The sequence below is a fragment of the Ovis canadensis genome, chromosome 11 (assembly GCF_042477335.2).
Source record: "Ovis canadensis isolate MfBH-ARS-UI-01 breed Bighorn chromosome 11, ARS-UI_OviCan_v2, whole genome shotgun sequence".
Taxonomy (NCBI): domain Eukaryota; kingdom Metazoa; phylum Chordata; class Mammalia; order Artiodactyla; family Bovidae; genus Ovis; species Ovis canadensis.
This window is the reverse complement of record NC_091255.1, coordinates 30,915,067-30,933,248: the sequence shown is the minus strand read 5'-3', so window position 1 is coordinate 30,933,248 and position 18,182 is coordinate 30,915,067. Positions and strand designations below refer to the sequence as shown.

Sequence of the window (18,182 nt, the reverse complement as noted above, 5' to 3'; positions counted from 1 at the left end):
GCTGCTAAGCGCAAGACAAGGTCCGGGAGAACTGAAGGGGAGGCTGGCGGGATCACCAGGGGTCATGCCGGCCCCTCCTACAAGAGCGCAGCTCTCCCCAGCGCCTCACATCCAGCCGTGGAGGACACATCGTCTCGCCAGGTGTCAGAGGAGAGACGAAGAGAGGATGGTTTCATCCCTGGTCTCTCCACTGCAGGGGCCGCGTGGGGGCTAAAAGAGCTGAGCCACCCTGGTGAGAGGGACAAATTAACTGTGGTGCAAAGAGTCCTGCAAATCACACAGGACTCCACTCATCTTGGGCATTCCGGATTAATTTTTCTATCCTTTGATGTTTCAGCTCTGTCCCCTGCAGGCTTACAATATCTAATTGCAAATGTCTTGAACTTGGTCCCAGTTGGGGAAATGCAGGCTCCTGTATTTGGCACAGATTTGACAGATGGAGCGGCACTCTTGGGTTTATCTGATCCCTAGGACCCCCGACTCCCCTGGAGGGACAGGAGGAGACAAAAGGCATCTGGGGGCCCCTAGTGTCCAGCTATGGAGCAGTGAGGACAGTGGGTGGAGACGGGCTGATTTACGTGTAGCTGAGGGGATCACCAGGTTGAGAGGTAACAGGAAAACGGGGCAAACCACAGGCACGGCTGACCTAGGCATGGCTGAGAGCTGGGACGCTTCGAGGCTGGCTGTGTGCTTCAGTCCAGAGGGCAGCTCTTCATAAATTTGACAAGCCTTTCTTTGGTCTGTCCTGTCTGCTGGGGCCAGGCGCTCAACTATGAAGTGGGCATCCAGAGATCAAAGGCTCCCCGCTGCCTGGGACTCAGGGTCTGAAGCTCAGTGACAGGGGATTTCTACTCTTCACAGAGAAGGCAAAGGAAATGGTCTGGCTCCCTGAAGTCTACTGTGTTCCAAAGAACACAGGCATGAGAGTCAGATGGACCCAGGGGAGACCGGCCACTCACAAGCTGGGCGACGCCAGTGAGGACCTCAGTCTCATGTCTCATCTGAGACATGGGAATCCATTCCATATGACGGAATGAGTGAATGGCTGTTAGGTGCCCAGCTCAAGGCCAGGAGCGTGGTGTGCATTAGACAGGCATTTTTTGCTTGTTTAGTCGTTCAGTTGTGTCCGACTCTGCACTCCCTGGACTGCAGCCCGCCAGGCTCCTCTGTCCATAGGATTTCCCAGGCAAGAGTACTGGAGTGGGTTGCCATTCCTTCTCCGGGGGATCTTCCTGACCCAGGGATCGAACCTGGGTCTCCTGCACTGGAGGCAGATTCTTTACTGTTGCACTAAGATGGGCACCTGTCTTCAAATTGCTCCTTGTGAAGCCCTGGCATTGAATTTTGTCAAAGAAAGGAGGGGAGTTGGAAGAAGAGGGAGGGGAGGAGCCCGGCCAAGCCTGAGAAGTACTTACTTGGCTCGCAGGGCAAGCTGCCGGTCATTGGGGCAAACCCACTGATCACAGCCACTGCCGAAGATGGTGTCGGCCATGGTTTGGAGCGGCCAGCCAGGCTGGGGAGTCACGTCTGAGAGAAGAATGAGGGAAAAAGAAAGAGCACGTCATTGGCTGGGGTGCGCGTGGCAGACGAGGTCCCTCAGACACCAAACACCGGTCCTGCCAACCTATCCCCCTCTGCTGCCGCCCCATGCCGTCCCCAGTGACGTTTGGACTCTCATCAGCAGAATCACCCCTCCAGCTAAGTGCTATTTCCTCAAGGTTCCTCTTTCAGAGACTCCTGATTCTGGGAGGGGTAGCTAGGTGGCTCATGCAGCTAAGCGACAAGGTTGGACTTGACTGACAGGACATCAAAGTGAAGTTGTCAACTCGGCAGGGAAGCCCCAAGAGCGTTTGCACCCTCCAGGTACCAACCCCGCTTTATTGCCCTGGGACCACAATGAACATGGGCCCCTTGGAAATCCTGAAGGAAGGGGGCCCTGCTCCAGAGCTTGCTGGTGGTTTCACTTGTGCAGTTGAACTGAGCTGGCTTTCTCCTTATCACCAAGGATATGTGTTGTGACGGGACTTCCCTGGTGGTTCAGGGGCTAAAACTCTGTGCTCCCAATGCAGGGGGCCCGGGTTCGATCCCTGACCCTACATGCCTCCACTAAAGATCTCACACGCCAAAAGGAAGACTGAAGATCCCATGTGTCCCACCTAAGACCCGGCTCAGCCAAATAAATAAATAATTTTTTAGAAAGGATATGTGTTGGGGAGATAGTAAAGAGGGAAAGAGAGAGAAAGCTGAGTTTGAGGGAATCCTAATTCTAGGGCCAAGATGAGGGGCAGTACAGAATTAGTCACACTCCCCTGGTCTCATTCCCTCCAGACCAGTGGTTCTCAAACACAGGACTCCTTTACACTCTTGAAAATCAGCCCGGCAGTTCTTTACGTGTAACATACAGTTATTACCATATGACCCAGAAAGGGCTTTGAGGTATAAACCCAAGAGGACTGAAAACGTATGTCCATACACAAACTTTTACACGAATATTCACAGCAGCCCTATTCATAATTGCCAAAGGTAGAAATAACTTGAATGTCCATCAGTTGATGAATGGATAAACTGTGGCATATCTGCATAATGGAATATTGTTTGGCCATAAACGGACTGGAGGAGAACACGGATGAGCCTTGAAAACATGCTAAGTGAAAGAAGCCGGTTACAAAAGACCACATATTGTATGGTTCTGTTTATGTGAAATGTCCAGAACAGGCCAACCCATAGAGACAGAAGGCAGATTAGTGGTTGCCAGGGGCTGGGGGTGGCGGGGAGGGAAGAATGGGAGTGGCTGCTAATGGGCTCAGGGTCCTTTTTCGGATGATGGAAATGTTCTGGAATTAGACAGCGGTGATGGTGGTATGGGCTCCCCAGCTGGCCTAAGGGGTTAAGAACTTGCCTGCCAACGCAGGAGAGGTTAACAGATGCAGGTTCCATCCCTGGGTCAGGAAGATCCCCTGGAGGGAGGGCATGGCAACCCACTCCAGTATTCTCGCCTGGAGAATCCCATGGATAGAGGAGCCTGGTGGGCTACAGTCCATGGGGTCACAAAGAGCTGGACACAGCCGAAGTGACTTAGCATGCATGCAGGATGCTTGCATAGATTTGTGAATTCACTAAAACCACTACCTTGTACACTTTGAATGTCTGAAATTTATGGTATGTGAACTACATCTCACTAAACTGATAAAAAAAATTCTTGAGAACTCCAAATGGCTATATCTACTGCTATTTACCAGATTAGAAATGAACACTGAAAAAATTTAAATTGTTAAGTCATCTAAAAATCATAAACCCAGAGTCTGGATAGAAGGGTTGAGGAAAACCTGAGACAGAAATGTAGAGGGGCGCAGAGGAGAAGGGGGAGGGAGGAGCTTCAGGGGGAGGGGCATGGGCGGGGCTTCGGGGAGGAGCTTCAGGGGGAGGAGCTTCGAGCGGTGGCCCCGCGGCCGGCTAGAGCCTGTCGGGATCCGCTGCAGCATGGCTTCGGCCTCACCTGCTGCGACCATATCGGGCCGCGGGGTCCGGAACCTGCTGCAGTTCCTGCGGCTGGTGGGGCAGCTCAAGAGAGTCCCACGGACTGGCTGGGTATACAGAAATGTCCAGAAGCCAGAGAGCGTATCAGATCACATGTACAGGATGGCAGTTATGGCCCTAGTGACCAAAGATGAACATCTGAACAAAGACCGATGTGTACGCCTAGCCCTGGTTCATGATATGGCAGAATGCATCGTTGGGGACATAGCACCAGCAGATAACGTCCCCAAAGAAGAAAAACATAGGCGAGAAGAGGAAGCAATGAAGCAGCTAACCCAGCTCCTCCCAGGGGATCTCCAGAAGGAGCTCTATGAACTTTGGGAAGAATATGAGACCCAGTCTAGTGCAGAAGCTAAATTCGTGAAGCAGCTGGACCAGTGTGAGATGATTCTTCAGGCATCTGAATATGAAGACCTTGAGAACAAGCCTGGGAGGCTGCAGGACTTCTACGACTCCACAGCAGGAAAATTCAGTCACCCTGAGATAGTCCAGCTTGTTTCTGAACTCGAGGCAGAAAGAAACGCGAACATAGCCGGCGTCGCCAGTGAGCCACGCTCCTGAGATGCCCCCTACGTTGCTGCACTCCTGTAACAAGCATTTCAGTTTTCTGTCTCGTGGTATTGTGTTTTGCCACTGTTGGTCTGTTGATTTTCCCAGATGTGTTTATTTTAAATTGCCTGGACTGCAGCAAGAAACATGATACGGTTTGGATAATAAAAGAAGCTACAGAAAAAAAAAAAATCATAAACCCACGAGATGCTCACATATTTAAAAGCTGTATTTTCAAAACAAAAGCAATTAGTGAGAATAACGGGATTGTTTTGCATTTTAACAAATCTATGTAATGTTTGGCTTAACAACAGTTTCATGTCTGACATTTCAATCAATGTTTTGTGGTACGTAGTTTTGTTAAAGTACATGAAGGACATCCAGACTCTCACGGATATGTCCTATAGTTGGAACAGGGTGGGGTGTTTTACTAGCCTTCCTAGATAATTGCTGATGTTCTTTCATGCTGCGCCCAAACTCAACAGATGACAGTTATCTTTAAAGATTAGTTCCAATGTGGCATTTGGATCACAGGTCAATGAACTTTTCATCTGTATATCTGAAAGAATTTGACCAAGTATACTGTGATGATGATGAAGAAGAAAATATTTTTGACCTTGGGGACCCCCTGAAAGGCACTGGGACCCCCGCAGAAAATCACTGGACTGTGGTTTGAGAGCTGTTGTTCCAGACCAATGTCACCCATTTCTGTGATGACCAGCAGGGGGCGGCATGTAGATTGCTGTTAACTGACCCCCACAGGGAACAAGCCCACGACCTTGACCCCAGCGGTCTCTCTATCCCAGGTGATCCAGGCACCCACTCTCCATTGCCAGCCGCCTTGAGAGAGAGACCTCGAAGAGCTGTTGGGGAGCTCCCTGGGGAGACACCAGGCCGGATCCAATGCTGGGAGGGTTGTTGGTACCACCTCCCATTTAAAGTCTTGACCTTCTCCCAAATGAGGCTCACATTCAGTCCAGGAAAACACAGGCGGGGTCAGAAACGACATGCTCATCAAGCAACTTTAAACCAGCCCCACTTCTAGCTATGGTCTGTTTTATTGCTGTTGTTTTAAAGTTCTGTTATCTTGTGAAAAGTACAGTCACACGGCTGCATGGGTGTGAAACGCCTTATTCTGTTTCAAGCAAACATTAGAAAACATACTGTAACTCAGTAGCCCTGTTTCCTTATTATTGTTTTTTAAAAATATTCTGGGAGCATCAAGAAACGGAAGTGATGGGGTCTCCCTGGGGCTAACTGGCAGTCCATCTCCTCACAGATTTTGCCTATAATGCAGGCTACCCGGGTTTGATCCCTGGGTCAGGAAGATCCCCTGGAGAAGGGAATGGCTACCCACTCCAGTATTCGTGCCTGGAGAATCCCATGGACAGGGGAGCCTGGCAGGCTGCAGTTCAGACCGGACTGAACGACTACATTACTATCACCTCACAGGCACTGCCATTCTTGCCAAGGCCTGCAGGGGGCACCACACGTCCCAGGCCACTGCTTTCAGGACTAGACCTCCCGGCTCCGGGACTTCCTGCCCACTGCTGCTGCTAGGTACAGAGTGCTGAGGTGGCCCCTCTGCTCTGCCAGGCAACCCCACGAGAGCAGGGACGCACCAGTGGTGATCCCAGAGGGAGGAACAAGTCAGAGAACCTCAAGGTGGGAATTATTCCATCTTCTGCAGATGCTTCTGAATCAAAAGGGAGTGGAGCTGAGGAGCGGGGAGGAGGCGGGAAGAAAAAAGGGATCCTGTGTTCTCATGCTTGAAATGCCACCTTCTTTATGGCGGGACAGGTGAGGACTTCCAGGAGACAGCAGCTCCTCACAGCCCCAAACACATCACCTCCAAATAAGCCTCTAGGGAATAAATCTCTTTTGTCCCTTTTGGGTCATTTCCTAGGGCGCTAGAGTTTGAGGATCACTGGCAAGAGAACCCCTAAACTAACATCTCTCTGTCCAGAGAAAAGCTATGACCAACCTAGACAGCATACGAAAAAGCAGAGACGTTACTCTGCCGACAAAGGTCCGTCTAGTCAAAGCTATGGCTGTGAGAGCTGGACCATAAAGAAGGCTAAGTGCCGAAGAATTGATGCTTTTGAACTGTGGTGTTGGAGAAGACTCTTGAGAGTCCCTTGGACTACAAGGAGTTCAAACCAGTCAATCCTAAAGGCAATCAGTCCTGAATATTCATTGAAAGGACGGATGCTGAAGCGAAAACTCCAATACTTTACCACCTGATGCGAAGAGCTGACTCTTTAGAAAAGACTGTGATGCTGGGAAAGATTGAAGGCAGGAGGAGAAGGGTATGACAGAGGATGAGATGGTTGGATGGCATCACTGACTCAATGGATGTGAGTTTGAGCAGCTCCGAGAGATGGAGGACAGGGAGGTCTGGCATGCTGCAGTCAATGGGGCTGCAAAGAGTTGGACACGACTGAGTGACTGAACAACAACTGACCCATCTGACATCTAATTCCTTTTCTTTTTTTTTTTTTTTTTTTTAACTTGAGTCCAAATAACTCTGCAACCACCCACAGGCTACTGTTTTATTCTTTCTCAATCTAATCATTATTTTTTCTGTTTGGCAGAAGAGAAAAGAACCAGGCTGAGAGACTGAGAAAAGGTCACACCCATGTGGGTCTGCTAACCCTTAATTAATATACCTTCTCTGCCTCAAGTCACCTTGTGCAATAAGTATAAAGGGAAGGGTTTGGTGGCAGTGAGGATGATCCAACTTGGAGAGAAAAGAACTGAGAAAGTCTGACTTTTATGCAAACTTACTGCAAGACTAGGAACAATCAGTTATTTCTCCCCAGGTCTCAGTTTCCCCATCTTTTCCCCACGGGGAGCAGAGACTGACAGGCTGGAGGGACCACTCTGGGTGGTCCAGTGCATTCTCACCTGCCAAGGGGCAGGTAGGCGACTGGAGAAGGGTCCTGGGAGGGAGATTGGTCACTGCTTCAATCTGGTGGGGGGATCTGGGCCCCCACCCCAGCCTGGTTCCTAGGGCAGGATGGAAGAGGCGTTCTGGGTCCCCCACCCTTCCTGCCCCTGGAGCTTTGAGGAAGAGGAGCCCACTGAGCCAAACACCACAGAGAGATCCAGGGAGATGTGGGATGTCCCTCCCAGAGCCTGGGGCTGTGGGCACCGGCCGGTGGTAAATTCGTGGCTGAGCATGACCACAGCAGTGGCTCCGACTGGGAGCTGAGGCCCTGTCCAGGGACTGTGGGGTCCGCCCTGGGCTGTGGCTGGCACCTTGGAAGGCACAGCTGTCCCTGGCCCACATGGAACAATCTCAGCACAGGTGGTGGGAGAGGAAGGCAGTGCGTGGAAACACAGCTTAGGAAACTGCCAAGAGTCAGCTTCGGTTCTCCGAATCTAAGCATCCTGAGCCTGTTGCCAGCTCCCTGCCCACCAGCCGGCCCATGTCCCCCGGCTTTCTGCACCCCCTTGACCCGGGGCTCTTCTGCCAAGCTGTGTGTTTGCCATCATCCAATACACTCCTGGGCTCGCTGCCCTTCCAGCAGGGGCCCCAAGGAGGAGGAGGTGGAGGAGGAAGGTGGGAGGACATGCATTGCAATGAAAACCCAGCATGGCCAAAAATAAATTAATTTTTAAAAACTGCAAGCTCCCGTGGCCTCTCCTGGGCACCATAGAATATGCACCCTAAACACACTCATCACCCACCCCTAGATGAAGACTTCCCGTCTTCATGTAAGATCATCCCATGTCTTCCTGGACAGTTGTGCACAGATTTTTAAATAAAATTGGGTTCTTCTACCTATGCTGTTTGCTTTCTTATCACACTGTGCTTTCTCACATTATTAAAAGTCCTCAGAAACATGATTCTTCATGGCAACTTAGTATTCTGGATTTATTTTTCCCATTTTCCTGTTGGGGGAGGCACATGGATTGTTCCCAGCCCTGTCCTATTGTATTCAGCCCTAAATGGATATCCTGGGAGATAAATCTTTGAGCCCATTTCTGACTATTTTCTTAGGATAAATTCCCCAAGGGGAAAAGATGTGTACTTTTTTTTTTTTTAATGTATCACCAAAGCGCATCACCAGAATCATTCACACACAAAAATTCTGCTGCAAGCAGTCGTGTCCCGGTGGTCTTTTCAAACTTAGAACTCAGAGATGGAAGAATCTGTAAATCTCCAATAAATTGCTTTTAATTACGTGTACAGGGACTTCCCTGGGGCTCCAGTGGTTGAGATTTCAACTTCCGATTTGGGGGCGTATGGGTTCGATCCCTGTTTGAGGAGATGGGATCCTGCAGGTCTCATGGCCAAAGGACCAAAAATCATGGAGAGAAAGCAATATTGTAGCAAGTTCAATATAGACTTTGAAAATGGTCCACATCAAAAAAAAAAAAAAAAAGAAAAAAGAATAATGTGTATAGTACAATCACTAAAAACAAAAACCTCTTCTCTGCAAGCATTCAGGGTCACTTAAAAGGCGGCTTCTCCCTCTTAATGGACTTTGCGGGCTTAGAATCTGGTGAAGCAGCACCAGCCTGCGAGCCTGGGTGACCTGTGGTCCAGTCATAACTCGCTAGCCGGGTTCCTTCTACAAAGAGCCAGGGTCTCCGCCTCCACACAGGCACACAGCGAGGATGAAATGAAAACCCACGCCTGTAACTTCAGAGAGCAGCCCACATCATTACTACCCCAGGAAAATGCTGCCCTTTGACCCAGCCTTCCAAATCCTACAACCTCTTTAACACAGTGCTGAAAACCTTTCTAGCCTGCAGCTGTCTCTGAGATTCTGAAAAAGACACCAGAGGGCAAAACCACCTGCCCCTTGGGAAGCATCACACACTCCCACTGGGGCTCCACCCCACCCAGGGGCCACAGAAACAAGAAATTACAGAACAGCTCCTCATCGCCCACGGCTTCTCCTGGCGGGGCGCTCTCTCCCGCCTTCAGACCCTGGCGTTTCTGCCTCCTTGGTTTATTTCAGGGAAACTTTCGCTAATACAACTGAGCCCTGTCTGCTGCCCCAGGCTGGGAAGTGAATGGATAAGCTTTCATGGAGCTGTAGGGTCTGATCTCGTGGGAGAAACAGACATGATATGGGGAAAAGAACGGGAAAGAGAGAGGAGGGGTAAGACAGCGGGAAAGGAGCCACAGGGTCTAGGCAGGGGCACCACGTATAAAGGCAAACACAAGTCACCAGCAAGGGCAGGATGCCGGGTCCAAACAGCCACTGAGAGAGAACAGAAATGCATCTTTCCACACAGATGCAGGGGACTTCTGGGGGTAGCTGAACCACGAGAAAGGAGACATGAGGCCCAGCCAAGAGCAGCAGACAACCCGCAGACTCGGAAGCAAAAAAGAAATGTAGGAATTTCCCTGATGGTCCAGTGGCTAAGACACTGTGCTCCTGATGCAGGTGGCCTGAGTTTGATGTCTGGTCAGGGAAGCCTTGATCCTACATGCCGCAGTTAAGGATCTTGAATGCCACAATGCAGATGGAAGCTCCTGAGTGCTGCAGCTAAGACCTCGTGCAGCCAAATACATAAATTTTTTTTAAGTAGTGAACTATTCAATTAGGGGATGGATGTTATGTAGCATTACCATGGGAATAGATAACTGACACAAATGGCATTTGGTAAACAAAATCCCAACCCTGACCTCAATATCCCGAGGAGCCCAACCTCCCAGAGCTGTTTGGAGGTGGACTTGCAAACTGTGAGCAGCGGAAAGGTCAAAGGGCCAGATGAGAGAGGCAAGAAGACAGGGGGCATAAGAAGCAAATAAAACCCATTCTGCCCTCTCCCATGTGCCAGAGTGGGGCTGGGGGAGGGCCTGGAACCTTCTCAGGTAGCCTGTGCAGGGCTGGAAGAGGGGGAGGGGGTCACCCCAGGGCCAAATCTGAGCTGATGCCTGGACAGCTGCCAGAGGAAGGATCCGAGCCCGCGTTCAGCCTCCTGTCGTGATCCTTCAGTCATGCCTGCCCTGGGTGCGGGAGGGGCGGGTGGCTGCCTATTCATGGCTGCTGCTGAGTCTGCCATGTAGACAACTAGCTGGGCCTGGATCAGGGGGTCGGCGGAGGAGATGAGGGCTTGAGAAGGGGAAAGAAAAGCAGGGATGAATATAAAAGAATACTTGCCACCCAGCCGCTGCTTCCCGAGGCACCAAAGACACTGCCTAAGAGCCTGCGGTTCTACACCCAGGTATTAATATTCCAGGGAACCCTTAGCAACAGGCCCTGACATCTGCTCTGTTACTATGATACGGGAAACATGATAATAGAAGCAAGATAAGGTGAGCTGAGACATCAACATTTCCTCCACCTGTCACACCGCACTCGGAGGATGAAAGACGCAGACAGGGAGCCTCAAAGCCCTGTCTGAAACCGGAGGGAAGCTCTCTGTGGGCTGATTATGCACGAGGCAAGGGTGGAGAGGACGCAGGAGATGAGAGAGGAGCCCCGGGGAAGCTACAGCCTGACAAAGGTCCCCAGGACTCACCCTGTCATCGGGCACCCCACCAGCTCTGCTTCCTTGGGTGACTTCGCTCCCACCCCACCCCTTCATTGATTCTCCCCTTGTCTTTGCCCAGGCTCTGGCAGGAGCTTCTCAGTTGGCCTTTGGACCTCCAGGAGCTCACTATGCCCCCTTCACTTGCAGTCAGAGAGGTCATCCTTAAAGCATAGGTCAGACCATGCAAGTCCCTTGCTCTTAAAACCTTCAGTGGCTCCCTTTTGCCCAAGAGAAAAACCCAAGCTTCGCCAAGGCCACCCACGAACTGGCCCAAAGGACCCTTCCAGTATCACCTGCCACCTCATCTCTCCCACGAGGCCCACACTCTTGTCACTGGGAACTGGGATGTGTCCTGGCTGCTCAGCTTTGTTTCTGGAACTTTTCCCGTGACCCACCGTCCCTATGCACACTGGCAACCGGCAGAAGCCCCACACCAATCCTCTGGGAATTTGGAATCGACCCCGTTTGCCTCCCCTCAGCATTTCAGTCCACTCTGTGTCCTGGATGGGGTGGAGGGGGTCCTTTACTTCTGGTGGGGTCTTTAGATTCCTGCAGCCTTTCCTGTCTGTGCTTGGGCCTAGATGCCCCAGGGCACATCCCCACATCCCCCATGAGCCACAAGACTGAGCATGCTGTTGGCCTCAGACAGACAAGCAGCATTGCTTCTGTCTTCACTGCCCTCATTCATTCATTCAACAAACAAGCTCTGAGTGTCGACTCTGCACCAGGCACGTGGCACATCTCAGTCGACTGCAAGGTGAGCAGGGGGCAGCTCCCCGTACCCCCGAGAAGGCCCCACTTGCTGCTGCAGGGGTCTTCTCCCCAGGGAAGTAAATCCTCACCCCAAACGTCCACTCCAGTGGACCCAAATCCCTGCCCGTCTCTTTACCGCCCCGATTTCTCATTCCCAGGCTAAGACGATACTTGCAGCCTCCAACCAAAATGAGATGCAAAACGCCCTGCTCCTTGCTCCTCTCACTTCAGGTGCCAGCCCTCCTATTTTAACAGCCACAAGCTCTGCCTACCTGTCCCCAGAGGCATAGCTCACTTCTGTTGTTTCTAAGATGCCTGAAACAGAGCAGTTGGAGGTCCAAGCTGAAGACGATCACAGAGCTGATGGCAGGCGACTCCAGGGCAACCAGACTCCTGGGGCAGGACTCATCCTGGAATACACAGGAAGGAGGGAAGCCTCACAGGGCCCAAAGCAGTGCTCTGGTCCCCAGGGGACCAGGCGGAATTACTTCTGAGGGCTGCTATAACCAAGTACCACGAGTTGGGAGCCTTACAACAGTCCTAGAGCCTGGAAGTCCAAAACCAAGATGTCAGCAGGGCCAAGCTCCCCCTGAAGGACCCAGAGGAGAATCTGTCTACGAAGCATCTGCTGTAGCCTCTGCCGTTTGCTGGCGACGCTGGGTGCTCCTTGGTTGGTCGCTGTATCACTCCAACCGCGGTCTTCATCTTCACGTGGCATTCTTCCCTCTGTGTCTCCATGTGCCCATCTCCCTGCGTTTCATGTTGAATTAAGACCAGGAATTTCCTGACGGTCCTGTGGTTGGGACTCTCACTGCCAAGTGCCCAGGTTCAATCCCTGGTCAGGGAACTAAAACCTCATAGGCCGTGTAGCAAGGCCAAAAAATAAAAAGACCATGCTGCTGCTAAGTCGCTTCAGTCGTGTCCGACCCTGTGCGATCCCATAGATGGCAGCCCACCAGGCTCCCCCGTCCCTAGGACTCTCCAGGCAAGAACACTGGAGTGGGGCCATTTCCTTTTCCAAGGCATGAAAGTGAAAAGTCAAAGTGAAGTCACTCAGTCACGTCTGACTCTGCAACCCCATGGACTGCAGCCTACCTGGCTTCTCCGTCCATGGGATTTTCCAGGCAAGAGTACTGGAGTGGGGTGCGATCGCCTTCTCCGAAAAAGACCACAGGAGATTCCAGTATGACCTTATCTTAATTAATTACATCAGCAATGCCCCATTTTCAAATTAATTCACATTCTGAGGTTCTGAGCGTTGGGACTTCTTCATGCCCCCTTTAAAAAAATTATTTATTCATTTGGCTGCATTGGGTTTTGGTTGTGGCACACAGGCCTCTCTCTAGTTGCAGCAAATGGGGTTCAGGGTTCACAGGCTCAGTAGGTGCAGCGCAAGGGCTTGGCTGCCCTGCAGCATGTGGAATCCTAATTCCCTGACTTGGGATCAGACCTGTACCCCCTGCATTGGAGCTCAAATTCTCAATCACTGGACCCCCAGGGAAGTTCCTCAATATGTATCCCTGGGGACACAATTCAACCCATGATACTTAGGGAAGAGAAAGGCCAGAGTCCTACTTTGAGAGTGGGGATAGCAGAGATAGTGGACCCTGTGAATATACAGATATTCAAAATAGCCTTTACCCCCCACTCTGGAGGTCCTGGGGTGCTCAGGACTGGGAGAGGGATCTATTAATACATCTAAGACAGGGGGTTATCATGTGTGTGTGTGCCTGCGTGCATGCTAAGTCCCCTCAGTCATGTCCGACTGTGAACCGATGGACTATAGCCCGCCAGGCTCCTCTGTCCATAGGATTCTCCAGGCAAGAATACTGGAGTGGGTTGCTATGTCCTCCTCCAGGGGATCTTCCCGACCCAGGGACCGGGCCACGTCTCTTACATCTCCTGCACTGGCACATGGGTTCTCTACCACTAGCGCCACCTGGGAAGCCCCGGGGGTTGTCATGGTTGCTGCGAAAAGTGGATTTGGGAAAACGATCTCCTTGGGTCACTGCTTGTCTTGGGAGTTCTTAACGGGGGACCAGTGAACTTGGACGGGAACAAACTGTATTTTCATTAACCTGTAACTGAAATGACCTATTCATCATGAATACAGGCAACACACCACAGTCATATGGAAAGTTCCAGGGTCTTGGTCATCAGCAAAATCACAGATATTTTCATATCACAGTACAGACCTGCAGATACCTCAGTGTTATTCATGCTCATCACTACTTTAAAATTATGATAGTTATTACATTCAGATGTACATTATACTAGAGACAATAGACTAATATGTAAAAGCTAAATTTTTATGATCCTGAAATTGACATGAATATTTTTTTAACATTTAATAACCGGAATTAGAAAATAATTAACTTGAGGTAAGAAAACCGGCTTCTTATTGGTTGAAATTTTCTCAATAAAAGAAAGCTGTTTCAAATAAAAAAATATTGTTACCAGTTCTTCTGATAATCGTGCCATCTCCTGACAGATTTAGCAATTAACAAAAGCAAATAAAAATATCATATGTTGTGATGATTTTAAAAATTACAATAGTTACTAGACCTATGGCAAGGCTGTTTACTTGCAGAAAAGAGTGGCAACCCACTCCAGTATTCTTGCCTGGGAAATGCCACGGACAGAGGAGCCTGGCAGGCTACAGTCCATGGGGTTGCAAAGAGTCAGACATGACTTAGTAACTAAACAACAACAAGGCTGTTTACTTAATGATTCAAAAAAAGAAGCACATAAGTTACTATATGAGAACCTTGTTTTGTTAAAAAAATATATATTCTGATAATAATGTCAATACAATTGGCTTCTTCTGTAACACTGTTCGTGCACTGAGAGCCGTTATTTTGAGAAACATTCCATAGGATTCACCAGATGGTCAAAAAAGAAATCAATGGCACAAAAAGCAAAGAACAGCAGATGAAATGGAAACTTAGCTCAAAGGTTACCAGGATAAAATCAAGCCTTCAGGGTAAGCAGCTGTCTGTGGCTCGGGGGATTCTGCTCAGAAAATGCCCAAGTTGTCTGTCTCAGGTGTTACCAGGCACCTGGCTTGGGGTGCATGGGGAGGAGTGTAAATGCTATTCGTTTCATAATGCAGAAAAACAAGCCTGCTTGCATCTATTCAATTTGTGTGGAAAATCTCAGGCAAAGAGAATTTCTGCAAAGGAAATCTGATTTCAGCTCACACCCAAAGGTGCTTGTTGGAAGAGCCCAAGAGAAACCTCTCCATGAGGCAGAGACGCCTCTGGAAGGAAGAGGCCCACCCCTTCTCACCCCAGCCTCAGGTGTGCCGACAGGGTGGTCCTCTGCGCACTCAGGTCCCAGGAGCAGCGGCCTCTGACAGCCCTGCCAGGACCCCGGCTCTCAGGCGACTCTCCTCAGGGCTCCACCAGGTCCTTCAGTCTTCTTCCGCCCTCTTTCCCAGAGCTGGGGAAGGGACCCTGGCCCTGGCTGTTTGCTTAAAGCCAGCAGCCAAGGCAACCCCCGCTGACCCAGCTGCTATCTGTAGCCAGCTGTCCCCTCTTGTTCATGGAAACACAAATAGTTGGTTCCCTGTTCCAGCTCCAAGGTAAAGTACGCACTGCCCAGGTGCCAGCTATTAATTTCTCTGCACACTCCTTAGTTCCCCTAGTGGAGGCTAAGACTGCAAAGAAGTGGGGGTGTCCATCACGAAAGACCCTGGCAATGACTGCTGAAGACTCAAGCAAGGCGGAGGGCAGGCATCTGAGAGTGAGAAAGGGGACCACCCCCAGCAGGTGGCTAGGTTCAGAGAAGATGAGCAGGGAAAAGACCAAACAGAAGCGCCGACATTTTGCCAGTAGTTTTGGAGGTTTTAATGAGGAGCCCACAAGTCAAAATGTCCCTGCTTGTGTTCAGTCTGGCCCTGAGTTACCAAACTGGGAGGGAAAGCATAGGACTGCACAGGGCGCTGCCGACTTGCCAGGTGCTGGCCACAGGCTGGCCAAGTGAAACTCATCACTGTCCCAAAGGGATGGCATATCATCATCCACTTTCAGAGAAGAGGTTTGACTGATGATTGAAAGGTGCAGCCATTCGCTCAAGGCCATGCAGCTGGCCTTGGCACTTTGTCACCCTCTCTGCCTCCAAGGAGTCCCAGCTGCAGCACGTGGCACCTAATGAAGGCAATAAGGCAGGGCACACTCTCCAAGCCTCTTCTGTGCTCTCAGCCCTTAGGAGTGTGCTAGGAGTTCATGGAAATTGAGACCTGTAGGAATTGGCCAAACAGGAGAAAGCTCGGGGTTACCTGGAGCAGAGCTGCAGGTACTGCAGAGGAGGCAGGCTAGTGTGAATTTCCTGGAGCAGGCAGCCAGCAGCTGGGGCCAGAAGTATGAGGCCCAGGAAATGGGCAGCAGGGTCTCCAGGGCTGCTATGCCCCACCTATACCCACAGGGCAGAGTGACATGAAGCCACAGGTCTCAGACAGGACCCCTTGTTCTCTACCAATTCCACTGCCTGACCCAGGAGCTCACCCAGACCTCAGTCATCCTAGGATCCTAAGTGGTTCCCCTGACTCCTGGCTCACCCACCTGACTCAGCCTACCCTGCCACAAGAGGGGCCCTGCAAAAGCCAGGCTCTCCTCAGACACTTGCAAATCAAGCCTATTGTCCCCACTTGGGAGTGCCAGGCCATCTATAGGCTCTATGCCACCTTGCCAAGTCTGTCTCCAGACAAACAGAAACACTTGGCATCATACCCTGTTAGATGCTTAAGCCCAGGCCTCCTCCAAACAGCCCCCTGCTGCTCCCCAATCCACATCTATTGCCCTAGCCTAAAGCACTGATTCCCTCCTTGGCATCTCCACATTTTTTACCTCTTCCCAGCACTTCACAGTTTCTGGTGGCTTGTGAAAGCTTCTGACCTCTCCTACTGTACAAAACACTCCCCAAGAGCAGGACAGACCTTGTGCCCAGATGACACTCAGAGCACGTGTGCCAGAATAGAACCGAGAGTCCACAAATAAACCCATACATCTGTGATCAGCTGATTATTTGACAGGAGTGTCAAGACCACTCAGTGGGGGCAGAAGAGTCTTTTCAGTAAACTGCGATGACAATGGAACAGTCACATGAAAAAGAATGAAGGTGGGCCATTACATCATACCATTTAAAAATGTTACTCTAAATGCATCAAAGACCTAAATGTAACAGCTGAAAGTTTTAAAGCACTGAGAAGATAACAGACGGGCAAAACTTCGCGACCTTAGATTTGGCAGTGGTTTCTTAGATGTTAGAATGTAAATCCAGGGACTTCTGTGGTGGTTCAAGGGCTAAGACTCCACACTCACAATACAGAGGGCCTGGGTTTGATCCCTGACCAGGGAACTAGATCCGACATGACACACTAGGTATCCCACATGCCACAACAAAGACTGAAGATCCTGTGTGCTACAGCTAAGACCCAGGACAAATAAATAAACATAAAAGGATGCAAACCCAAACCACAGTGAGACATCACTTCATACCAAAAGCATAACCAACAAAAGAAAATAAATAAATAAAGGGGATGTTACTGACATTAAAAAACTCTGTGCACCAAAGAACTAACCCTAATCCCAAATGCAATATTTTCATGGTATATTAATAGAAAAAATATTAAAAGAACAAATGCTTACCATATAAACCTTTTATTAAATTTCATAAACAGCAGAATTACTACTGCTTTCCATGTATAACCTCCCTGATTTTTATGGCTCAGGTCTACCTTGGGTGTTTGAGAGAAAAAGAAAAAATGTCTATTAATAAACACTGCCTTTCAAGATTTTGAATAAAATGGGTGGCTTCAATGCCTGTACCTTGCAACCCAGGCCCACAAGCACAAGCCATCTTATTCTTATAGGTGCAAATCTTTAAAGCTGAACACGTGACAATGTAATTTTGGAAGGCAAGGATGCTAAAAAAAGCTCCCACCCTGGTCTTGGAACTATCTTCTCCCTCAAAAATAGGTTCACTTGTACAACAAAAGATAGGTACATTTATTGTTAAATTGTCTTACTGCACGCCAACACGAAATGGTTGCAAATGTCCATTTACAGTGAAATATATACATAAATGATTCATAAAATGTTAAAAAAGAAGATGAAAAGGTAAGTCACAGAATGGAAAAAGATATTTGCATATCACATATCTGATAAGGATCTAGTATCCAGAACAGATAAGACCGCCTCCGACTCAACAACAAAAAGACAACTCAACAAATAAATGGGTAAAAGACTTGAATGGGGCCTCCCTGGTGGCTCAACAGTAAGGAATCTGCCTGTCAGTGCTGGAGATATGGATTTGATCCCTGGTCCAGGGAGATCCCCAGGAGAAGGAAATGGCAACCCTCTCCAGCACTCTTGCCTGGGAAACACCATGGATGAAGGAGCCTGGCTGGCTCTGTCCACGGGGTTGCAAAGTGTCAAACACGACTTAGTGACTGAACAGCAGCGAGAAAGGATTTGAACAGACATTTCTCGAAAGGAGAAGCGCACACGCCTAAAAGCCCATGGAAAGACACTCCACGTTACCAGCCATCAGAGACAGGCAAGCCCAAACCACAGTGAGGTGCCTCTTCACGCCCATTAGGATGGCTATCATTTTAAGGACAGAAATTAATGTGTGTTAGCAAGGATGCAGAGAAATGGGAACCCTCATTCACTGCTGGCACAAATGTAAAATGGTGCCACCATAGTGGAAAACAGTTCAGTAGTTCCTCAAAAAAAATAAATACAGAATTACAATCCTAATCCAAAAGAACTGAAAATACATTTCGAAGCAAAAACAGTAGATCTTCTTCAGAGAAGATCTATTCACATCAGCTAAAAGGTAGA

General features: G+C 49.7%; 2 protein-coding genes across 13 annotated transcripts in view; one reads left to right on the top strand and one right to left on the bottom strand.

Moving 5' to 3' along the window:
- The window catches only part of RPH3AL (rabphilin 3A like (without C2 domains)), a 138,439-nt gene that overhangs the window by 86,357 nt on the left and 33,900 nt on the right, over window positions 1-18,182 (bottom strand). For 10 of the 12 annotated variants that reach the window (XM_069603095.1, XM_069603088.1, XM_069603090.1 and 7 more), the window contains one exon: window positions 1,416-1,527. In XM_069603095.1, the coding sequence (XP_069459196.1) occupies window positions 1,416-1,492 (77 nt within the window). In that variant the 5' untranslated portion in view covers window positions 1,493-1,527. Of the gene's footprint in view, window positions 1-1,415; window positions 1,528-11,609; window positions 11,748-18,182 lie in introns of all 12 variants that reach the window. The other 2 variants (XM_069603086.1, XM_069603093.1) reach the window with 1 other exon arrangement.
- Window positions 3,451-4,262, top strand: LOC138414647 (5'-deoxynucleotidase HDDC2). The gene has a single exon (XM_069542382.1). The coding sequence runs from the start codon at window positions 3,481-3,483 to the stop codon at window positions 4,096-4,098; it is 618 nt and encodes a 205-aa protein (XP_069398483.1). The 5' UTR covers window positions 3,451-3,480; the 3' UTR covers window positions 4,099-4,262.